We start from the raw sequence: 25,695 nt of genomic DNA on the forward strand, positions 1-25,695 counted from the left end.
CCTATTTTTATGTACAATAATTATTTTACGCTAATATTATATTCACATTAATATTGTATATAAAAAAATATAAGTTAATATTATTACTTAAGACTTAATAAAAATAATAAAGATATCATTTTGGATTGTGTTTCAAACAAAAAATAAAAATAAATTAAATTATGTTGAAAAATATAACTCAAGTTAATTGACTAAATTAAATATATATATATAAATTATATATCTAAGATATTTACATTATTTTTTTAATAATAAACTGTTTTATAAATGATATAATAATATAATAATCTAAAAAATCCGTTATTTTTTCTTAGTTTTATTTTTAGTATTACACTCATTGCGCGTTCATTGATGAGTAAAAAATGCAATAAATGTCTTAATCATTTCAAGGTATGAGCGAAAGAGATTTAATTATTTTTTTACTATAATCTCATAAAAAAATATTGAATTAAATATATGACAAACATATTGTATATACATTATATATATATATATATATATACAGTATTATTATTATATGAAAACAAAATTAAAAGATGATCACAACATATAGAATATACTGTAATAATCTAATAATACATATATATTTGTAACTTTATATTTGTGTTCATAAAAAAATTATATAAAATAATAATAAATAAAAAAAATCTCTTAACTCACTACTACTTGTTACGGTTCATGTAATCATAATAGCAATAATTTATTTTAGTATTATTATTATTATATGTATTATAAATTTATTATAACTAATACATTATATAACTATACAATACTATAGAATATTAGATAAATATATATATATATAGCATACAATCATTAGATTATCGGAGCCATCATATCGATTATAATCGTAAAGTAAAAATGTCATTTATTATATTAATTTTATATTATTACTAAACTACATGATAAATACAGTATATATATATATATACTGTTTGTTGTTATTGTTGTTTGAAAAATTTACGGCCAGTTTTATTGACATCAATATGTCATAAATCTTATGTACCAATAATATTGTGTCTGTATTTATGGCCAGAAAGAGAGAGAGAGAGAGAGAGAGAGAGAGAGAGAGAGAGAGAAAAAATAACGGATGGCATAACACATAAATCAATTAAAGTTATACTTTATAGTTATATATATATATATATATATATATATATATATATTATAGCTATATCATATACGGTATTAAGTTATATACAATAGAGATTTAGTTGATCAAAAAATATATATAATATATTTATACACTTTTTTTTAGTAATTTTATATTCAAATCGTATAATTTATTTATTTTATTTTTTAAAAAAACTTGATAAAAAAATAAATTAATTATTTATAAACAAATTATTGAATAAATAAATAAATATACAGAAATAATTAATTTTATCATTAAGATTGTATCTGGGTCAGATTTTACTTTCTAATAAAACAATATTATGTGTGTGTGTGTGTATGTTATTTTTGTTTGAGTATAATTATGTTAATGCAATAAATCAGTCATATTTACATTTGATTTATACAGTATATAACATTGTATTGTACACTATATTATATTTATATATATATATCAAATATATAATATTGTTTGAATGGTTACTAATGATGGATAACATAGTGAAAAAATAAGTTATTAGCAAAACATTGTATGAAAGAGAGAGAGAGAGAGAGAGAGAGAGAGAGAGAGAGAGAGAGAGAGAGAGAGAGTAAAAATATCGATAAATATTATATAACATACAATTATAAAGATCGATTGATATTATAAGGATTAGACATATTTTGTTTGCCGATCATAAAGTTATTTATTTGTGTGTTTTTTAAGATCCGTATAGCCATAAAGTTTACGCAAATTATTGTAATTTGATAAAAATGAGATAACATTCCTCTAATATTGCAATAATACCACAAATAAAATAACTATAGTTTTAGGGGGTTAGCGGGGTCTGCTCCGGGCGTATGACTTGCATAACATAGATTACACAGATATATAATACATACACACAGTTAGTTAGTTTTTTTCATTTATATACAGTATTGTTATATATTTTTTTCCAAGTAATACTTGAAATATTTATTTATTGAGAGAGTATAGGAGAGAGAGAGAGAGAGAGAGAGAGAGAGAGAGAGAGAGAGAGAGAGAGAGAGAGAGAGAGAGAGAGAGAGAGAGAGAGAGAGTTCAATATATATATTGTTGTCGATGACACAGACAGTCCATACACACGACAATCAAATCATTGACTTTCAAATAGACATCCCATTCATATGCATTGTTATTGTCTTTTTTGTATTATTATTATTTTATAACTTTTTAAATAACAATAACTATGATATTGTCTATGAACTTATGTAAAATGTTGATATTAATTCACAACAATATATTGAAGTCATAAAAATTAATATACAATATATATAAGTAATATTTTGTATAATATGTGTAGTAATGTTATATTAATTTTTAATATAAATAATTATAAATTTTCTTAGAATTAGTGTATTAAAAATAATACACATTTTATAAAATATAAATTAATTAAAAATAATTTTTATATAATAATATAAATAAAAAAACTATTTAATTGTGCAACAAAATAAATCTAATTAAATGTAAAAATATATATTTATGTTATTCAATATATATAAAACAGTAATAACTTTATTTAAACTCTTATAATAATAGTTATTATTATTATTATTTTCATAATATATTTTATTTAAAAAATTTCAATAATAATAATTTTTAGGCTCATTAATGATAATTTCTCAGTGATGTTAGCTAAGCCCCCGGAGGGCAGTGAGTGCATCAATGAATGGCATAAAAAAACTTTACTTATAGTTATATATATATATATATATATATATATATATATATATATATATATTGTTTAGCTTTTTATTTGTGATTTTATTTTTCTTGAATTTTACTTCAATAATCGTCTCTTTTATAAATTCAATAATGAATATTATAATAATAATAAAAAAATATAATTTCTTATTATTATTATTATTGTATTTATGTTGCTGTGATTATTATTTTTTTTGTTTGCTATTTAAAATTTTAACTGTTATTATAGATTATAATAGTTAAACATTATTTTATTATAAATATTTTATTAAACAGTTATTAATGTCTCTGAAATATGTATCATATATTATATCCAAAACACAGTTAGGAATTAAATCAAATAATAATTACTAAAAATATATAAATATATAACTAAATTACTTTAATTGACTGAAATTTTGTTTGTTTGTCTATAAATTGAAAAAAATTACTATAAATTACATGAATAAACAATAATAAAACAAGTTATATATTTTATTTTATTAAACAAATCAGTAATGTTATAAATTTATTTATCTTAAAATTTGAATTTAATCAATATATTAATTAGGTTTTTTGTGTGTATTTGAAAATAAAAATTTCTATTCATAAATATTAATTGAGAAATAATTGAAATAAAATTAAGTTTTCAAATGAGTAATTTGTCAGAAATACTGTACACTTTGTATATATAGTATATATATATATAATTTACAAACAAATACTGCAAACAAAAATACAATATTAAGTTTAGTGTAATAATTATTTTTAAAAAGTTATTTTTATCGGAGAAATTAACTTATTTTTAGTAGTAATACGGTATAAATAGTTGGGTACTTATGGGCTAATACTGTACTACAATATACTGTACAGTATATAGTATTATATAAAGAAAGTAAATGACTTTTAATACACTATTTACTTATTACTTTAGGCAGTACTTACAGTATATATACTGTATATATATAGTGTTTAGACTAAAGTACAGTCTAATTGAATATACATGGATAGAGAGCACTGGTAGCTTAGTTTTTCGGGACTAAAAACAAAATTGAATCCATTATTCTCTCATTAAATGTATTGAATGAAAAAGAAATTTTTGTTTTTAAGGGTTAAACCTCTTCCACTATATATATATACACACAATATATATATATATATATATTTCTTATTACATTTTCACTAATCAACTCAATAAATTCAATGTATGGTACAGTATATATATGGTATATAATCTATTGTAACAACAGTATGTATGAATAATAGGAAAATTTTGTGGTTTTAATATTATTAATAGTATATACAGTATATATACTGTATATAAGTTTCGACACAATTTTATGTGAGTTTATTAGATATTTGGCCATTAAATTCATGAATTCATTATTGAAAATAAATCAATTCCTGGGCTTTCCTTTTATTCGTTAATCATTTAATGCCATCTCTCTCTCTCTCTCTCTCTCTCTCTCTCTCTCTCTCTCTCTCTCTACACACACACACTCACTCACTCATTCACTATATAATAAAAGTCAAACATCTAAGAAGATTATGCACGAAATGAGAAACAATCAGATTTATAACCACCACATAAGTGCCTATTGTATGACCACTACTACTAATACAATACAATACTATTTCAAGTGAAGCTAAATATATACAGCAATACCAACACAACTATTGCCAGAATATATATATACAGTATATTCTGATATAATATCAAATAGACAGACAAACAAACAAAAAACTTATTGCTAACGACTCATGAATTTAATATATATATCATAACTTATTGTTCATTATTTGAGTTGTTTTCAATAATATACAGTACAAACAAAATGACACATCAAATAACTCAATGACATAATTGACATTTTATTCATATTTTATGATATATTTTAGTTTTGTACTCAAAAAAAATTTTAGATATTTTTTTTAATTCAATGAATTAATATGAAATAAATCTCAACAATTTTCAGAAAGAGAGAGAGAGAGAGAGAGAGAGAGAGAGAGAGAGAGAGAGCTAAATAATTATGCCATTGAGAATCAATTGTATTTTTTATGGTGAGGGAACTGGAGCTGTGGTGGTAGTGATGGTCAGTCAACACACACACACCATAAACATAATGTAATCACTGGTGTAATCATCGGTAAAATTATATTGAAATGTACAGACAGTCTACTGTTAGTATTGAATACATGTCGTCTTGAAAAATGAATGATACAAACAGTATATGAAAACAGATGTTTGTACTGAATATATATATATCTAAATAGTTAGACATTTTATTCCGGGCACTGATATCCAGTGGTAAGCAATAGTAGTAATAGTCAACTGAGTGCTATTTATATTAAACATTATGTATTACGTGTTGCTATTGAGATGATAGTGTACATAGATATCATAGATAGTTAGTTAGTCAGTCAATACAGTACTGTATAATAATATAACTCATGTATGATATCATGTCTGTGTGTTTGACTGTATATCACAAACAATATTATTATTATTATAGTGTTTACTCATTACAGAGCACTTCACTGATTGACTCGCAAGCAATCTGATGGATATATCACACACACAACAACAGTATTAGAGATTTAGAGAGTAAATGATATCATAAAACAAATTTTATTTTTTTATTATTATTATTATTATTAGATAACTCCTATCTATCTCTATGACCGCCTGCAAAGTCCATACGCCGGTTGACTATCAATTGGTGGACATTACTGAACAATAAAATACTTTTATAAAAATATATTAATCCCATATAATATAGCAGAAAAAAAACATAATATGCTTTCCCAAGTTATTTGAAAGTTGTTTACTGTTTAGATATAAATAATATATAATAAAAATATATTTGAAAATATTGTGATATTTAATATTTTGATGATTGATATGCAACTGATTTGTGAAAATATTTTTCTGTATTTTTTATAAAATCAAAAAATCATATATTGATAAAATTATTAGTAATTAAAATACAGAATTTTTTAATATATAAAATATTAATAAACAAACAAAAAAACAACTATAATTAAAAAAAAAAAATAAATAAATTTCATATAAACAATTAGTTAATAGTAATTAAATAATAAATTAAATAAAATTAATCAAATTGTTAATTTAATAAAAATTTTTGTGATATAAAACAAAATACTCGACAAAATTCATTATATATTATATATAAAATGACAACAATATAGTTGTGTGATGACAGTTCATATACTGTACAGCAACTAAAATATGCATAACTAATATGTAGCCATAATTTAGGAGATTATTATTATTTGACAAAAATTTTTCAATATATATATATATTTAGAGTTATTTGACTTTTCCTATCTCATGGTTTATACATATATATATCATATTATATAATATAATATATAAGATAAAATTTGGGGAAAAATAGTTAGGATGCAATAATAATTTGGATGTACTCATAGCCAACTCTATATGTTTAGCTGAGCACAGTTAGGTTTTTAGGCTAACAACACACAAACACGTTGACAAACACTATGATTAATGACATTGCAATGAGTAAACTGATAGTACAGTCTCTATAGTATATATTGAATATTAGTTTCAAACAGGACATTAAAAAAATACTTAACATTGGTTTGCCTTTGAAATTACAGGCCATTGATATCATATATAGATATTAGGTTTATATTAACGTATATAACTTTAAGCGATGCCTAAGCCTAACACATACACACACAGTATACTGTATGTGTTTAGTTATGCAATTTTGTAAACCTTTATTTGATAGGAAGTTTAAAATACTTATAATATATGATAAAATAAATAATAATATAATATAATGTAGTATTGAACTCAATTTACACACACACACACTATAGTTATTTGCAATATAACTATGCATTAGTAGCTCATTCAGAGGTCCAATACATTTTATGACTCTTTCAATCATCGATATTGCCTATAAAGTCAAAATAACTTACTATACTATATATATATATATAATACCGGTATATAAGTTTATATCTTAGTTTATATATCATCAATATATATATATATATACTGGTCATAGCAATCAATTTTAATGCTACCGATCCTCTCTTTTATACAAACATACACATACCGTATCTATCAGGTATTGCATTTATATATATAATATATATATATATATCGTTCAAAACTTTATATATGTATTTTCAAACCATTTATTTTCACTTTTAGCAAATGTCGAGTCAAACACTATTACATACAGAGAGTATTGTATGATATTTTTTTTCATTGACTATACATTATTTTATTGTTAACAAAAAAAATATTTTGCCGTTAAAACTAGTCGTTTATAAATATATATATATATAGACAGTAAGATGATGATAATAATATTATTTTTATATTATTATTATTATATAATATTTATTAATATTATATGACATCTCGTTTTACTAAATATTAACTTTTAGCATAAAAATTATATTCATGTTATATACATATATATAATATTATATTAATATCGCTTCTCTACATTAGGAGAGAGAGAGAGGACTTAATTGAATGCCTAATCACATGAAAAAACGCAAATGAGATGATAGGCTTTAAGGAAATAGACTTTAAGTATATATATATATATATATATATATAAGTTTATATATTTAATTATGAACTCTAAAAAAAGAGTATATCATTTTTGATGAGTAAAAGAGAGAGAGAGAGAGAGAGAGAGAGAGAGAGAGAGAGAGAGAGCCGACTAAAGTAAAAAAATGTCATAAAATGCAATTCACGTTAAGGTTTGTCTTCACTTTTATAATAAGTATTTTTCTCTCTATGTGTGTGTGTGTTGTCTGACGTTTTATTTTCATGTGATTAGATATGAATAATATTTTTATTTGATATGCATTTTTCTGTTTAAATTAAATATTTTTCAAAGTATTATATATATTATTCAAATATAAGAACTTAAGAAATAATTTGAATGAAAACTATTTTTAGTGTAAATTAATTGAATTCATTTTTGATGATAAAATAGTTTACTCTCTCATTCTCTATCAAAATATTATTATTATTTTTTTGATTCATTAAAAGATAGTCATATATACTCTCTATATATTATATATATATATATATGCTAATAAATAGTACTAAATATAGATAATCTTATATAAATAATTATCGCATCCGAAAATATATTATTTAATATATATATCTATATATATATAGAGTTAAATGTTAATTTAAAAATATAAATTATAACTATTATGAGATATGATTTATACAGTCTATAAAAAACTGTATATTAAAATTGCATAATTTTGCTAATTAAATATCCAGTGGGCTATACTTAAATATATATATAAGTAATTTATTATTAAATAATTTTTGCATAAATAGTTAAATATTAATTGAAATATTGTCAAAAACAGTGTGTCTTTTTTTAAAACAAAAATTTATTTTCAACACACACTCCTGTATTTAAAAGGTTTATAAATTAAAAATATTTTTAATATTTCTCATTAAAATTATCTATCATATGATAGTAAAAACGGTATCAAATATTGTATCAAAATGCGAAATATTTCTGTTATGTGGTGTAACCATAAACTCTGTGTTATATACAGTATTTATATGATAAACGATATGTAAAAATATGTAAAACACTATACATATGGAAAAAAATAATAATAAAATCCATAACTTTTTAAAAACAATATATGATAGCATACATACATAATGTGAAAGACATATTCATAAATATTATACAAAATATTTAGAGAGAAAGAGAGAGAGAGAGAGAGAGAGAGAGAGAGAGAGAGAGAGAGAGAGAGAGAGAGACTAAACTGATTATAAGTTATTGTTATATATATTAATAATATATATATATTAATAATATATATATATATATATATTAATATATAATATAAATTATTTTGTAATTCATAGCAAGTGTTTCAATACTGTAGTCATCAATTGAATTTTGTGGTCAACATTTTTTTTTGTGTAGATTACTGTATTAATTTACATTTACGACAATAGAAATTAAATTTAATATATATATATATAATACTGTAGTTTATTGTACAATTATAATAATATTTAATTGATTTGTACTGATGTCTAATATATTATATATTGCATATTATATTATATATATATATATGTTTCTCTAATTAGATATTCCGGGCCTCAAATCGGAAAACAATTTCAACTTTTTAATTAAAATCTAATTAATTTAATGAAAGAGTATTAGTATTAGTATTAGTAGTAGTAGTAGTAGTAGTAGTAGTAGTAGTAGTAGTAGTAGTAGTAGTAGTAGTAGTAGTAGTAGTTGTTGTAGTAACTGACTATCTATTAGATGACTCTTTAAATCAAAAGTGCTTTTAATAGCAAAAACATTGATTTGATTATCCATTTGTAGCGCAAAACTCATTATTCATTCATTTGCATTACAAGCTATTGCTTTACACAATCAAAGTCGAGACTTGTATTGTATAATACATTACACTAAATATATATATATTATATATATGTATGTATAGACTATACAGTATAGTATGTATAGAGTTTTTGCTATCATTTTATGTTAATTTTGATTGAATGCATTTAACAAAAGTGATACATTGTACAGTATATATATATATACTGTATTATATAAAAAGAAATAATAATAATAAAATGATAGCAAATAAATGATTAAACAGATTTGTAATACAGTATAAGCTATTTTATTGACAAAAATAGCTTATAAATAAATTATTATTAAACAATGATGTTTTGATTTAATTTGATGCAAATTTTTTTATTCAAGTAATAATCACAAATAATCAGGAAATTTATTATTAGTTCAAACAAGTCGTACGTAAAATAAATTTCATAATATATTTAGATTTTTTTTTGATATTAAAAATTGATAAATATTTTTTTGGTCAATAAATAAGCAATTGTTGAGCAAATATCTCATATATATATATATATATTTATATATAATTCTGTATTATTTGTTATAATTTTCATACAGTTTTTTGATTTTACAGTTTATCTATAAAATTATTTATACAAAATATAGCGCCATCTCTACATAATCGGCAATTATTTATCAAATAATTTTTTTATTAACATTTTTTTATTACTATACATAAATAAACTTAGCTTAGGTTAGGTTAGACATATCTAACAAGTTAGATAAGCTAAAACATTTTGTTAAGTGTATTATTATTATTATTTGATTTAAACAAACAACATTATTTTTTTCATAAAAAATAAAAATGAAATTAATTGAAACATTTTCATAATATTTTTTTATATAATATGAGTTATAGCATGAAATATGAGATACAGATATATATATATATAATATATATAATGATAGATACATAAAAACAATATAATGTAGAATATTCTTAATAACTGTATCTGAAAAATAACATAATTATATAACATTATAAAAAAATCTTATGTAATATAAGACAATTTCTCTGACATAATACCGGTACAGATATTTAATAGTTTACTCAACTAATTTGACTAATCAAGCAAAATATTTACCATTAAAAAACAAGACAACAAAATTAGTCAATATATTGAATATATATACACATATATATACAGTATATATGATATAAACACCAATCGATTAGGGCGTAGGCATTATGACCTGTCTTTAAGAGTGAGAGACAATATAATATAATATAATAATAAAAAAAATATAGTAGACATTAAAACTTGTTTTCATCACTACTCCACCCATTTAAAGGATAGAGAGAGATAGAGAGAGAGAGAGAGAGAGAGAGAGAGAGAGAGAGAGAGAGAGAGAGAGACCATTAAAATACTGTGTTTTTATATGTAGTTTTCTGATCCACAGAATTGCCAACAAATTCTGTATATAATTTTATATATATATTTTGCTTTGTTTGAAACCATATATTTTTTTCCTAATAATATCAATATACTGTATATATATATTTATGTAATAACAGGAATTATTATTATTATTCACTAGAAATTTGCTTAAGTAATATGCAGTCAAAAAAAACATTTGCACATTTCAATACTATTATTATTTTAATTTAATATCAAATCTATTGATCATGAATTTTGGTGGTTTAGCCTATCAATTGTCATATCGTTTTTGGGTTTATTAATATTTGTCATAAAATGTTTTGATAGTCTATTCTGTGGACAAATTGTTATATAATAATAACAATATTTTCCTATTAGTTATAAATTTTTTTTGTGTGTTAATGTTTTCAACTAAAAAAATTAATATTTTATGAATTAATTTTTTAATTATCTCCGTTTTTAAACAAAAATATTGTTTTGTTCACTTTGCAGCCAAACAAAAATACAAAAGTGTTTATTAATAATTTATAATTAATAATAATAATAATAACACTTTTGTTAATTAATTACTTCAACAAAGAATAATGAGTGACAAATCGGAATCACCTAAAGAGTCGCCTAAAAAGGAGACCGACTCGACATCCCAGAGCCAGACACCGACAAAAACACCGTATGAAAGGCAAGGTAGACGACAATCGCTGGTACCACCCGATAGCGAACCTATTGTATTGCCCAGGAGTAGGGGTTCGCGTAGCGGTGGGAGGCGAGGGTCGACCGCCTTTCTTATGGGAGACGATAGTATTGTTATGGCTTTTGATGGCAGAAGATTGTCATCGTTTTGTACGACCTCTTCAAACGAGTTAGTAGTCAATCGTTTATTTTATTTTCTTTAATACTCAAGTGTTTTACATTACATTAAATTTATTATTTTAAAATTTTTAATGCATTTTATTGTGATTTTTGTTATTTTGTTTTAAAAAAGTATTGATTACTGACTATAATACTTAGGAAATATCTATATATATATATATATATAATTTTATTGTGATTTTAATATTTATGACAACTTTTTTCAAATGTCTTAACAAAAATTAATGTTTCAATTTTACATTCGGTTCGCTAAATATTTAATTGATTTTTTAAAAATTATTTTTAATGTTTTGTTTCTTAGATTTTTAAAAAATCAATCATCAAATAAATAAAAATTATAGTCATTAAGTGATTTTGTTGAAATTTTATTGATTAAAATTAATGTATAATATTTTATATTATATTGTTTTCAAAAAATTTTAATATATATATATATATATCCCTATTATCTACATATATATCTATAGAGAAACGGCATTATCTATGGGTGACGACGAGTATACTGAAGAGCAGATCTCGGAGACTATCAGAGCCCACAAACAGATAATTACAAACATGCGATCACAACACTGGCCAATGCATCGCAAATTAAAAGTATTGATTTTATATATATATAATATTCAAAAAAAAAAACAATTAATATAATTTAAATTATTCAATTTTTTATTTGTTTGTTTTAGATTAACTATTTTTAAAACGGTTACAAAATATTTTAATTAATTGTGTTTTTGTTACTATAAATCAGGTACTAAATCGGGCCAAACGTTATATTAAGAAACACGAGGGAGACCTCAAACAGAGCAAACAGGCCAAGGATATGGTAGCCAAATATCGAGCATATGTTGAAAGAGTATGACTTTTTTAAAATAAAAAATTATTATTACTATTACTATTCATATATAATAGATAACAACAACAAAATATAAACATTTTATATTAAGTATTTATAATCTTATTTAGTCTCAGTTTATTTTTTGTTATTATTTATTCATAACTTTTATTTTTGTTTTGTTATTTTTTTTTTGTTAAATTTTGGATGAAAATATAAAAAATAAAATAACACAAAATAGTTTTTAAACTTTTATTTAAAATAAAATATCATATTTATAGTTCACATTGTTTTATGAGATAAATATTTTCTATTGTAATAATAATATTGTATAATTCATAGTCGTCTCTAAAAACCAATTACTGTTATCTTATATATGATATATATATATAAAAGTGAAAATATTATTACTCTATATTTTATATATATACTCTTGTTTTTTGTTTATTTTATATATATATACTGTGTATATATATTTTTATATGTATTTTTCAGACAATAAATCGACTCAAAAGGGAATTTGCAAATCTTATAGTTGTTATCACTCCCTGGGAGATGAGGATCAAGAAAATTGAGAGTAAATTCAATAGTTTTTTTATATAAATATATTTTATATACTTATATACTATATATATATTTCACATAAGTGTATATATTTAAACAAAATAACAGACACACACAAACATATACTGATATACTGTTTAAAAACAGAAGCAAATAATATTATAATAAGAAAAAAAATTATTCAAAAGATTCAATGCATTAGTTGATATGATAATCATACAAAAAAAACTCTTTAAAACTAAACTTTAAAACAAAAAACAATACAAAATAAAATAATACTTTACTTATCATTTTATTATCATATTAAACCAATATCAACAACAAAACACAGACACATAAAAAATCTCTTTAAAATATAAACCTTTTTTTCAAATAATGATTAATATATTAGTGTAGTATATATTTAGTCATAGAAAATAAAAATCTTTATTATCAATATAAATCTCTCATATTTTTTTTGTTGGTTTATTATACATATATTCATATAAAAAAAATAATATTTGTTTTAAAGGTCACTTCGGCTCAGGTGTCGCCTCTTATTTCATATTTCTTCGTTGGGTGTTTTGGGTCAACATATTTATCAGTGTTTTCATCTGCTGTTTTGTAATGGTTCCGGAGGTAAGACCCGGACCCCCCACCATAACCATCAGTTTCTGTATACTTCACCAACCATTAGGATAGTTATCTTCAAGAGAAAAACAAACTTTTTTTTGTTGCTATTATTATTATTAACACCTAAACAATAGTATCTGTTTTTTATTATTATTATTAACATATATTACTTATACATTCAGATCTTAAGAGGTGATCCAGACTTGACTGGTATGAGAAAAGAAGTTAAGGATAAGGATGACTCACTCAAACTGCAAGCCATTTGGGATTTTGAGGTATAACCTACTGTATTGTATGACTACTACTACTACTACTACTAGTAGTAGTAGTAGTACTGGTGCTGTCATCACCTCTGGATGTCATCCATCAGAGGATTATATGCAAAGCGCCGAACAATAAGAAAAAGTTATTTTATGACAACAACAACAAAGTTTAACTAAACTTTTCTTTTTTTTTGTTTATTTTTTTGAAGGGTTATCTCAAATTTTCGCCAATATTTTATGGATATTATAGCAAAAGTGAAATGACTAGCGAAGGTATTTAATAATAATAATAATTAAAAAAAATATAACTTAATTTATTATTACTATTTTTTTAAAAAATACTAATAATAATAATTATTATATTTGAATAAATATCAAATATATTATGACTAACTAAATGAATATTTGTATATATGTACTGATATTACCTATTATTACCGTATTGATGGGCACCGTTAGGCTATCGTCTACCACTGGCCTACTTTCTCACCCAATTTTGTCTCTATATGTTCAGCTTTTTCTGTATTTTGCGAAAGTAAACATTTTAATTAAATTTTTTCCTCTTTTTTATAACAAATTTTTACAAACCAATTATAACTCATTGATAATTACCACTAATAACACACAAAAAAAACTTTTATTATTATAATTTGATCCAATTATCACTTGCAAACAACAACTTCTTCATAAAGAATGGCACAAAACGCTCGGATGAGTCGCGTCTCATCAAAGGAAGACGAATGTACTTTCTGTTGGAAACTATTTACCGGTAATTTTAATTTATTTATTAATTTATTAACATTTCATTTATATATATATAAGATATTATTATTACATCTAATGTTTTCACATTTATTTATAGTTATTTAGTGTATTAGGATTTTGTTGATGTTGTTGTTGTTGAATAATATAAATTTTCAAATTTTCATTTAGTATGTAATTTTTTTATATACTTTATCTCTCTCTCTCTCTCTCTCTCTCTCTCTCTCTCTCTCTCTCTCTCTCTCTCTCTCTCTCTCTCTCTCTCTCTCTCTCTCTCTCTCTCTCTCTCTCTCTCTCTGTATGTGTGTGTATATGTGTATATATATATATATGTGTGTGTGTGTGTGTGTGTGTGTGGTGTGTGTGTTTCGCATATATTTTTATAGATTTACAAAAAAACTTTTTTTTACATAATAGATGTGTTTTGTTTGTTTGTCTGTCTATCTTTCATTGATGTTAGGCTGGGATTACATGATAGGCAACAGTGAAACTGCTTATAATAAAGTCGCTTCACTTGTTATGGGATTTAAAGAGTCGATTCTTGAAGAAAAAGAAAGAAAAAAAGATGAAAGAAATTGGAAACGAATTGCACTCAGAGTTCTCGCAAATATACTGTAAGTTATATATATATATATGAAAACCTACACAGAATTTAACAGAATATATATATATACAATATATTCAACAAATAACACAACAACAACACCAACCAAACACATACCTAAATTTAGATCTACCGTTCCTCTCAAAAAATAACTTTAGTAATTCTAATATTTGCAAAAAAATAATATAAATATTTGCAAAAACTGCAATACCTTTTGTGAATTAGTTTTATATATATATATACAGTATATACAATATATCAATATATTTAATATAATATTAGGAAAACAAGTCTCTCTCTCTCTTTCTTTCTTTCTTTCTGCAAATATAATCAAATGAAATGAAATTCATGAATAACTTATTTTATTTATTTTTTTTGGCTGCTGTTGTTTTGTTGTCTCACATATTGTATTATTAAAATCCCATACAAATACAACCTAACCAACAAAACCAAACTAAATATACCATTTATTATATATATAGTGTGCTTATGCTGTTGGCGTCGTCAGCTTATGGAGTAGTACTGGTGGTCGAGAGATCTCAAGAACCCATAGACAATCCCTCGTGGCTCAGGGCTAATGAAGTGACACTAGTAGTCGCCGGCATAGGCATTGTCTTTCCCAATATATTTGATTTGGTCGGTAATATGGAGGCATACCATCCGAGGATAACACTGCGCTGGCAATTGGGCAGGTATGGGGTAGTATCCTATATATACAGTATATATATTTAATATTCAATATTTAGATACTGTATGTGCCATCAACAACAAAAAAAACCCATACAATTACTGTATATTACAACTTACTCTACATTATATTACTTTTATCTCTCTCTCTCTCTCTTTATTTTTTGTGTCAATACTAAAGTTAATATAAAATGCACTCACAAGTGATGAATGTATGACTTTTTTATAAAGTCATCCACTTTTGTGTCTCTCTTTTTTTATAAGCAATAAAATGATTGAATTTTTTTTTATTATTTATGTTTTATTTTATATTGTTTTTATCGCCAAATGGTTTGAGAAAAAATCAATAATTGATTCAAAATAATAAATTACAAACTTTTTATTTTATTATTTATAGCAAATGTGTTGGCAATTGATTTAAATCTATTTTATTTCTATCTTTAATATAATTTATTTCAATTACACAACAACAAAAAACATTTCATCCAATTTTTGATACAACAACATATTAATAATATATATTAGCAATCAATTGTATAAATCAATTATTATATAAAAAGAAAATAATTAATGAAAAATGATTTGAATATTTTTTAAACAATAATATTCATTATAAAGTTTTATAAATAGTTAGTATATATTAAATTGTTAACTAATTAATTAATTAAATTAATTATACCAGAATATTGATGCTCAACTTTATAAACATGTATACATTGATGCTATCATTGTTTGGAAAAGTTAATTCAATGGTATGTTTTTATTTTTCAAAAAATAAAAAAATAAAATTACATTTACCTAAAAAAATATTATTAAATAAAATATTTATATTTAGTTAATTTTCAGTTAAATATAATAGTATGAATAATAGTAATATGAATTAATAATCGACAATATTATCCATATATTTATAACTATAACATTACTTATAATATTAACTAATATTAACTAATAGACGGCTGAGTTGACAGACATGAGAGTTAACATAACGTATACTAAGTTTTTGGTGGACACTGTAGCCATTTCGACCACCGCTCACATTAGATTCAAAAGGGACGGCCGTGTATTGGCACCGGGTGGGTACCGTATATATATATATATATATCAAGTCATAGTTGATAGCAACTACTGTCTAATTGTTGCCCCACCTTCACCCTCCCCCACCCATTCATCAATTATTTAGACTATGACTACTCCAATGAGGAGATGACCAGTACATTGCACTCGCCATCCATAATAGTCGACCCGTACTCCTATGCGGCAATCAAGGAAAGTCTGCGATCAAATCGTATTGAGGGTCGTAATGGCATTGAAGAGTTAGTTAGCATTAATATGTCAAATAAATTATTATTATATCAATTGTTTATTTTATGCTAACTGTTCTACCCTTACGAATACAGGTACAGTACGACCACTGAGGCCATTACTTCGACACAGATAGACTTAGACGACTACGACAGGGGCTTTCAGGACTACGAGTCGACTACAACGTTCATCATAGATATAAACAACAGCACCAGCGGTAACAACACTACCATCTATACGACCACTGAACGTACCAATACATGGATGCTAACCGAAACAACAACACCGATACCGCATCGGACATCGCAAAGGCCGCGACCAACAAGAAAGCGGCCCAGATTGATGACCACACCGATGACGACGACACCGATTACAACCGAGTCCCAGTGGAACGGTACGCTGGTCAGTGTCAATACGTCGTGGTCGTCGGAAACAACAATCAGCGAAAGACCATCGCTAGAGTGGTTTCGCCAGAATCTGGATAAGCCGTGCGATAATAAATTCAATTATAATATTAGTGAAGACGATTTGGTACAAATAAATGAAACCGATAAGGAACGCCTACGCAAACTTTGCTGGGAAACTATGTTTGGCCAGGAACTGGTCAAACTGACCGTAATGGACACTGTATTGACTGTTATATCCATACTAATCGGTGACTTTATTCGTGCACTTATTGTTAGGTTTGTATATATATTTTTAACCATAAAGTTATCACTATATATTACCGATAAGTTTTGTTTGCTGATTGTTTGTTGTGGTCATCAATCAATACAGATATTGCAATGACTGCACCTGTATTTGTTGGGATCTGGAAAAAAAATTTCCCGGTTATGGCGATTTCAAGATTGCCGAAAATATATTGCATTTGGTTAACAATCAGGGAATGATATGGTACTGACTGACTAAAAATATCAATATTTTACCCAATAATTTAGTACATAATAATTTGTAAATTTTGTTTTTTTAAAAAAAAGGATGGGTATGTTTTTTTCGCCCGGTTTGCCGGCAATCAACACAATCAAGTTGTGTATCATTATGTACATCAGATCGTGGGCTGTCATCACCTGTAATATACCGCATGAAACAGTATTTAAGGTATGGTTAGCTGCTTTTAAAACTATTTGTACTAATTGTCTGTCTAACCTGTTCATCCATTTTTGTTTTGTAATTTGTAGGCCTCCCGGAGCAACAATTTTTATTTTGGACTATTGCTTCTCATGCTATTCCTGTGCACTTTGCCAGTCGGCTATGCAGTGGTCTGGTTAGAGCCCAGTTGGCATTGCGGACCATTTAGGTACTGTTCATATACAATAACTTGTCCTAATAATTAGGACACACCTACGGGTAACCACCAATTATTTTATTATAATTATTATTGGTTTCAGCGGCTATTCCCGAATCTTTCACATACTAACCAAATATATTGAGTCAAAATTACCGGACACAATCAACAAAGTGGTCGACTATCTAACATCGCCCGGTGCCGTATTTCCATTGCTACTACTAATGATATTGTTTATCTATTATCTCATATCGATGGTCGGTTCGCTTAAGGATGCCAACAAAGATCTCAAATCACAGATACGCAAAGATAAGGACGTATCAGAGGTCGGGGCCATACCCGAGATAGTGGCCGAACCGCCGCCCGAAAAGAAACACGTAAGGATACAGGAGACGGCCACTACCGATGTGACCGTCGGCGGCGGTGAATCGTCGTCGACAAACGATAAGACAAAACTTATACAGAGTCGGGTCAACAGTGCCGACGACGGTAAATGAATTCATACATACAGTTCCTCCCCCCCCCCCAATAACTCAACTGAGATAATACCCGTTCCTTCTATTGTATTAGTATAACATATCTAACATACACTTACACACGTTTATAAGCTATATATATATATTAATTTATATCAATATATTTTATCACTGCAATTGATTGTATTACACATACAAAACAAAAATTGAATTTTGTTATAAAATTAATTATCAACTAAAAAAAATTATTACACATTTGTTACTTTATAATAATGTATAACTTATCGTTAATAATTATAATTGTTTCGATTGAATTCAATAAAAGCAAACTTATTAATTATAGATAAGTTAGTAATGATTTTTTTTTAAATATAAAGTAGCAGGGGCGGTTAAGGAAATTTTTGAAATTAATATTTTAATTGATATATTTTAATATATAATATAATTTTACACATATATATTAAATTTTATACCAATCGGATCAATATTTTTAAAGTTATTAAATAAAATAAATTTTCATTATAATGGGAGGTATACAAAAAAAGTCAAACTTTGAACCCCCAAAAAACACCCGTCCCTGGGATCAATTGTTATGAATTTTTTTTGTTGACATTATAATTATCAATAGATGTTTTTAGGAAAGTGTGGATCTGCTCCTCAAAAATAATCTTAAAATTATCAATAATTAAATTATTTATATTGAGACCGCCGGAAAGTTTAAAATTTATAAAAATTATTTTACATCACATGACAAATTAATTGACACAAAAATTAGTTTACAATATGTTACTTAACTGTACTCTATCAATAATTATTATCAAAATATAAATTACTGATTTTATTAATTATTGTTTTAATAAAAATGATTTTTAATAATTTAATGTTGCTCAACTTTGTGCAATTAAAATCTAATTTAAAAAATAATTTATATATAAGTATTATAATTTTAAAAATTATAATATTATGTTATTAAAAATCATTTTTATTAAAACAATAATTAATAAAATCTGCAATTTATATTTTGATAATAATTATTGATAGAGTACAGTTGTAAACTATATTGTAAACATATTGTAAACTAATTTTTGTGTCAATTAATTTGTCATGTGATGTAAAATAATTTTTATAAATTTTAAACTTTCCGGCGGTCTCAATATAAATAATTTAATTATTGATAATTTTAAGATTATTTTTGAGGAGCAGATCCACACTTTCCTAAAAACATCTATTGATAATTATAATGTCAACAAAAAAAATTCATAACAATTGATCCCAGGGACGGGTGTTTTTTGGGGGTTCAAAGTTTGACTTTTTTTGTATACCTCCCATTATAATGAAAATTTATTTTATTTAATAACTTTAAAAATATTGATCCGATTGGTATAAAATTTAATATATATGTGTAAAATTATATTATATATTAAAATATATCAATAAAAATGTGAATTTCCAAAATTTGCTTAACCGCCCCTGCTACTTTCATTTCTATATTTCTACATTAATATTTTATAATTAAACAAGTAATTTATATATTACTATAAGCTATATAAAATTAATTATCAAAAAATTATTTATATAATTAATTTGTTAACTATTTAATGTGTAAAAATTATCAACCAACAAAAATTTTTTAAAAAATTGTTATAATTTAAAAATAATTTTAAATATGATAAATTAGATTTTTTTTTTAAATATAGGAATATCAATCATATGATATTTCATATGTACTGTACATAATGTATATAACGATACTATTGGCAAATTAATAAACCAACAAAAAAAACAATACAATAATTATAAATATAATAAATTTTCAGTTTATCTCAGATTATTATCATTAGTTAGCGAAAAAAATTATAAATATTAGTAAAAAATACAGTATAAATAATTTGCTTACTTTTGTTGTTGTTGTTGTTGGTTGAAACCCAAACATTTTTTTTTGTCGAAAAAAAACTTGTTTTTAAAACTTTCAAACTTTTTAAAACTTAAAAAAAGTCATTAGTTTGTAGTCAAAGATAGATTAGGTTTCGCTGAAACAATACAACACCACTGAATATATAAGGCACTACTTTGGGAGGACTGGGATGAGGGATACCAGTGCTTAAACAAACAAACAAAAACACGAGAGATAATCATATATAAAACACATCAAAAATTTTTGTTGTTTATTAAATCAAAAATTATTATTAAATTAAATTACATTTAAATAATTATAATTATTTGACACAAAACTGTTGACCACTATATTCATGACTACTATTAATACTAGTCGTGTGTCGACATCTATAGGCTATAACAACAACAACAACAGTGACTGTCATATGAATTGAGAGACCATTTGATTGGATCATCAAAAATAGTCGTTGACTTTCATTACAATAATAATAATATCAATAAATACTATATTATATTAATATTACATTACATAACATAAACACAATATATAAGTAATAATAATAATAACAAACATTTTGTTTTGCTATCTATTGTTTGTTTGGTCGCACAAAACGATACAAACAATCAATCAATCAATTAATCATTGAATTAATCAATCAATTTGTCTGATTTTGTCCATCGAGAGTGTGTGTGGTGTGTATGATATGATCAGCGATTTGTTGGATCAACTAAACAATAATAATAATCATCTACTGAGCCATGGATGACGACCTCCAGATACTGACACTTCCCTATCATAATGACTTGCAATCGCTGTACAGTCAGACCAATAACAATACGGCTTTGGCTTTGATTGTCCTTCAGTTTCTTCTTCTGGTAAGTGATTGTAATGATTGATAACCATTGATCTGATCCAATATCTGGTGATGATTTCATGGTTACCATTTCATTATCATTATCAATTGGTTATTGATTAATCAATTGATAGTCATTACAATTTCTTGAGTATATATTGATTATGTATAGCTTTTATAATGTGTTTTATCACCCAAACTGATCCAAACCTATATCTTCATAAATTTCTTCAAATCGATACCCAAATAGATATCTCCATTAAAGACTATCTATTGGTTTTTTGTGACACAACTATTATAATAACAATTATTTTATTTTATTTTTAATTGAATATAATTTATATACATATTTAGTTAACAACAATTGTGACCAGTTTTGTGATACCAATCAATGACCTGACAATTGAAACCTATTCATCCGTATTGTCGAAAAGCGATATGAAGATCAACTACAGCGACAACAACAAGAAGATTATGAACTCATATTTTTTGACAATAGTGTCGCATCTGATTGTATGGCTATTGACACTATCTATTGGTTATTATATGCGTAATGTCTACTATCGACGACTGAGAATCTTAGGCTACTATAAACACCATCAACTGGTCCGATGGTTGTCACACATACCAGCGTTTGTATTACACAAATCCAATGTTGCTCTACTGATACTGACGGCCATATTGTACAATATTGGCCAGAAAGACATCATTAAACTATCGGATAAAATCCAATTGAAACCCGTAAACTTTGAACAGCTGATCGTAACCGTATCGGTGCTGATAGTTATGCCGTTTCTTATCAAATGGTTTTACCATGAGATCCGATTTCGTACCGATCGTAATCCGCCCGATATTTTCTGTGTAGAAGATCCGCAACGATTGGTCACATCGGCCGGACTCAATGAGATCGGTGTCAGGTATGTAGGATATATATATATATATATATATATATATATATATGTGTGTGTGTGTGTGTGTGTGTGTGTGTGTGTTGACCACAGTATTGTTGTGTCTTCAACGAAACAGTTGTTTCTAAACATATACTAATTTTCTCTTTATCTTTATAGGCCGTCATCCTATTTGGAGGACTTACTTGAAAAACAGGCCGATTTGATCTATAATCTCAAATTACAAAATACTCATTTGCGGCAAATGTTGTTTAAGGTTAGCCAACGTTCTGGTCGGGAATCGCTTCAATCGAGTTAACAATACATTTGTTTCGTCATCGGGTAGTCATTACTACAACTACTACTACAGTACTACTACAACAACAAATCGTTGGACAGTTATATCACATATTTATTTATTTATTATTTTCGATTTTTACAATAATATTGAATATGAATTTTTGAATAGTCATGTGTGTTATATACTGTATATTAATATAATTATAAAATATTTTTTTATAATATTATCTAATGTGTGTATGTGTGTGTGTGTCTAATGACACTGTAAATTGTATTGTATTAATATAATGAAATTGTAATTTTTACTGTACAGTAATATTTTTCTTAGTTTTCACCACATAATAGTTGATTATATTATGCTTTTTTTATAGTTCACACAATATTTTTGCAATTTAAATATAACCGATTTATTTATTATTACTATTTTTTAAAAAATAATAATAATAGTTTAATAAGTTTACTAAACTTTTCATCAAATGAAGTGATATAATATTTTGTTTTGTTTTTTTTATTTAAATCAAAATTATATTTATTAATATATATATATTTATATATTATTTTTATGATAAATGATATTTTTATTTTATCAGCATTTGCCTCATGTTTATACATTCACAATAACAACAAAATTATTGCTACAAATTACACAAAATGCTTAATATATATAACATATAATTTGATATTTACGGTATATGTTTTTTTGTTGATAAATCAAGTATTATTATTAATATTATTATTATGTAATACCGGTAGTATTGAAACGCAAATAAATAAAAACATTTTGGATTTGATAGAAATAAATGATAAAAATTTATTTATTTATTTTTAATTTTTATACATACACTTTGGTAACATTTACAAAAAAAACTATATTTATATATACTGTTATACAATAATAGATTATAATAATAATAATAATTTACGAAAATACTGGAATAAATACAAAAATTCGTAATAAATTATATAATTATTTTTATTTATTTATTTAAAAAAATTCAATTATAAGGCACTAAAAAATTGGTTTAATATTTTAGTTTTTTTCAATAACTCATATTTCTAATGCACAATATTTATATATATATTTATTTATATATCTGTAATAATGTAATTAATAATAAACAAGTTTAAAATGTTTTTAATATCAATTTATGATTTAATTATATAATATATATATAATATATATTTATATTATTAATAATAATTATAGATAATATTGTTTAATTACATAAACAGAAAGACATTTTCTATTAAATAATTTATATATATTTATATATGAAATGAGATTTTTTTTATAAAAAAAAGATATATATTTCGTTATAAAATTTATTTTTAATTATATATATATATATAAAACTTTTTTTTCGTTTTTATACTTCATAATAATAATAATAATATAAAATAATAGTAATAATATTAATTAAAATAATAATTAAAATAATAATATGAATGTTATATATTGAGCTATTATACAGTGTGTGTAAGTTTATGTGTGTTGTTATTGTATGTGTCAGTCGGCGCTAAAAAACTTGATAATTAAACTTATATATAAACATATATATAAATCATTAATAATGACTAAAGAAATACATTTAAAACATAATTATAATAATATTAATAAAATTTACAGTAAAATCATGTGTTATCTCTTTCTAAAATTAAAAAAATTATAATCAGTTTTGTTTTAGTCAATCAAATAATTAACATATACAAGTTTAGTCATATTATAAATTATATTAACAAATAGGATAATTACCCGGTAATACCTATTACTGGATAATACATAAATAATTTTGAGCACCCGATTATTTTTTTAAAAATAATTATTATGGACAGGAATCACGAGATTATAGGAAAAACTTATGTTATATTTATATGCAAAATAAAGTTCATAACCAAGCCTTACATATATATTAATATATATTTTTTTCAAACTAATTAATATATATAACTATTATAATAAAATCATTATTTTCAATTATAAGATTGCAAATAAATTATTAACTGATTTTTAATACCAATATATAAGGCACTGATAGAAAACTTTCATTTGGTTTTTTATCCAATAAAATTAGTAGTTATTTCACAATAATTTCATTGTATTTTTTTTTGTTAAGGCATAATTAAGGACAGTATAGTTGTTGTAATAGTAGTACAAAAGTAATTAATATAAAAAAATTGTATTATTAATTATATAATAATTTTTTACGAAATATATTTATATAAATTTTTTTTATATATATTATATAAAAGACTATTTAAAAAAATGACAACAATTGCATAATCACTGGATTTACAGGTAATATATATATATATGTATTTATCCCCCAAAAACACCGCCACAACTGATTGATTGCTGGTTTGAAATGAAACAAAAACTTCAAAAACAACAACAAAACGGATCACAAATTTTCTCAAACAAAAAAAATTAATTATTAATAATTTATGTTTTTTTGTAAAAAATAAAAATTAATATTCGATGTAAAGCACTGACAAGTTGTTGAATTATAGGTATAATTGATAACAAATTTTTGTTTTTTTTGTTATATTATTTTTTTCAATGTGTGTGTCTATGAGTGTGTGTATTAATGTAGAAAAATTAGGTAATAGTGTGTCTGATATGAATTGATAACATTGTATATATAAAAAAATCATAATTTTTTGTTTTTAATATTCAAATTATTCGTTTTTTTAAAAATAAATACAATGTATATGTTCTTTGGTTTGAATGCCATATCGTTTTTGTTTTATTATATTAGATTCAATGGTATTCATTATATTGATATTTAGATGATTTTAAAATTTAAAAAAAAATTTCTATCTCTTTCGTACAAAACAAAAAATTGTATCATCGGTTTCGGTTTAAA

The 25,695-nt window shown here is 24.0% G+C and overlaps 2 protein-coding genes across 2 annotated transcripts; both read left to right on the top strand.

Annotated features, from left to right (window-relative positions):
- Window positions 1-11,221: 11,221 nt before the first annotated feature.
- On the top strand, window positions 11,222-18,932 carry LOC128964663 (transmembrane channel-like protein). The gene is made up of 19 exons (XM_054311299.1): window positions 11,222-11,496; window positions 11,975-12,101; window positions 12,253-12,357; window positions 12,832-12,913; window positions 13,412-13,518; window positions 13,695-13,787; window positions 13,985-14,048; window positions 14,235-14,310; window positions 14,468-14,544; window positions 14,998-15,151; window positions 15,624-15,833; window positions 16,511-16,580; window positions 16,784-16,904; window positions 17,012-17,144; window positions 17,229-17,816; window positions 17,911-18,027; window positions 18,111-18,231; window positions 18,312-18,430; window positions 18,522-18,932. Exons 1-19 carry the CDS (start codon window positions 11,222-11,224, stop codon window positions 18,913-18,915), a joined length of 3,033 nt encoding a protein of 1,010 aa, XP_054167274.1. The 3' UTR covers window positions 18,916-18,932.
- A 2,400-nt stretch (window positions 18,933-21,332) lies between these two features.
- Window positions 21,333-22,978, top strand: LOC128964503 (transmembrane protein 192-like). The gene is made up of 3 exons (XM_054311115.1): window positions 21,333-21,666; window positions 21,999-22,561; window positions 22,712-22,978. The coding sequence occupies exons 1-3, from the start codon at window positions 21,550-21,552 to the stop codon at window positions 22,848-22,850; spliced, it is 819 nt and encodes a 272-aa protein (XP_054167090.1). The 5' UTR covers window positions 21,333-21,549; the 3' UTR covers window positions 22,851-22,978.
- Window positions 22,979-25,695: the final 2,717 nt, after the last annotated feature.

This window comes from Oppia nitens, unplaced genomic scaffold, assembly GCF_028296485.1.
Source record: "Oppia nitens isolate AA-2021 unplaced genomic scaffold, nextdenovo-longstitch-racon4-pilon3 scaffold9_pilon_pilon_pilon, whole genome shotgun sequence".
NCBI classification, from domain to species: Eukaryota; Metazoa; Arthropoda; class Arachnida; order Sarcoptiformes; family Oppiidae; genus Oppia; species Oppia nitens.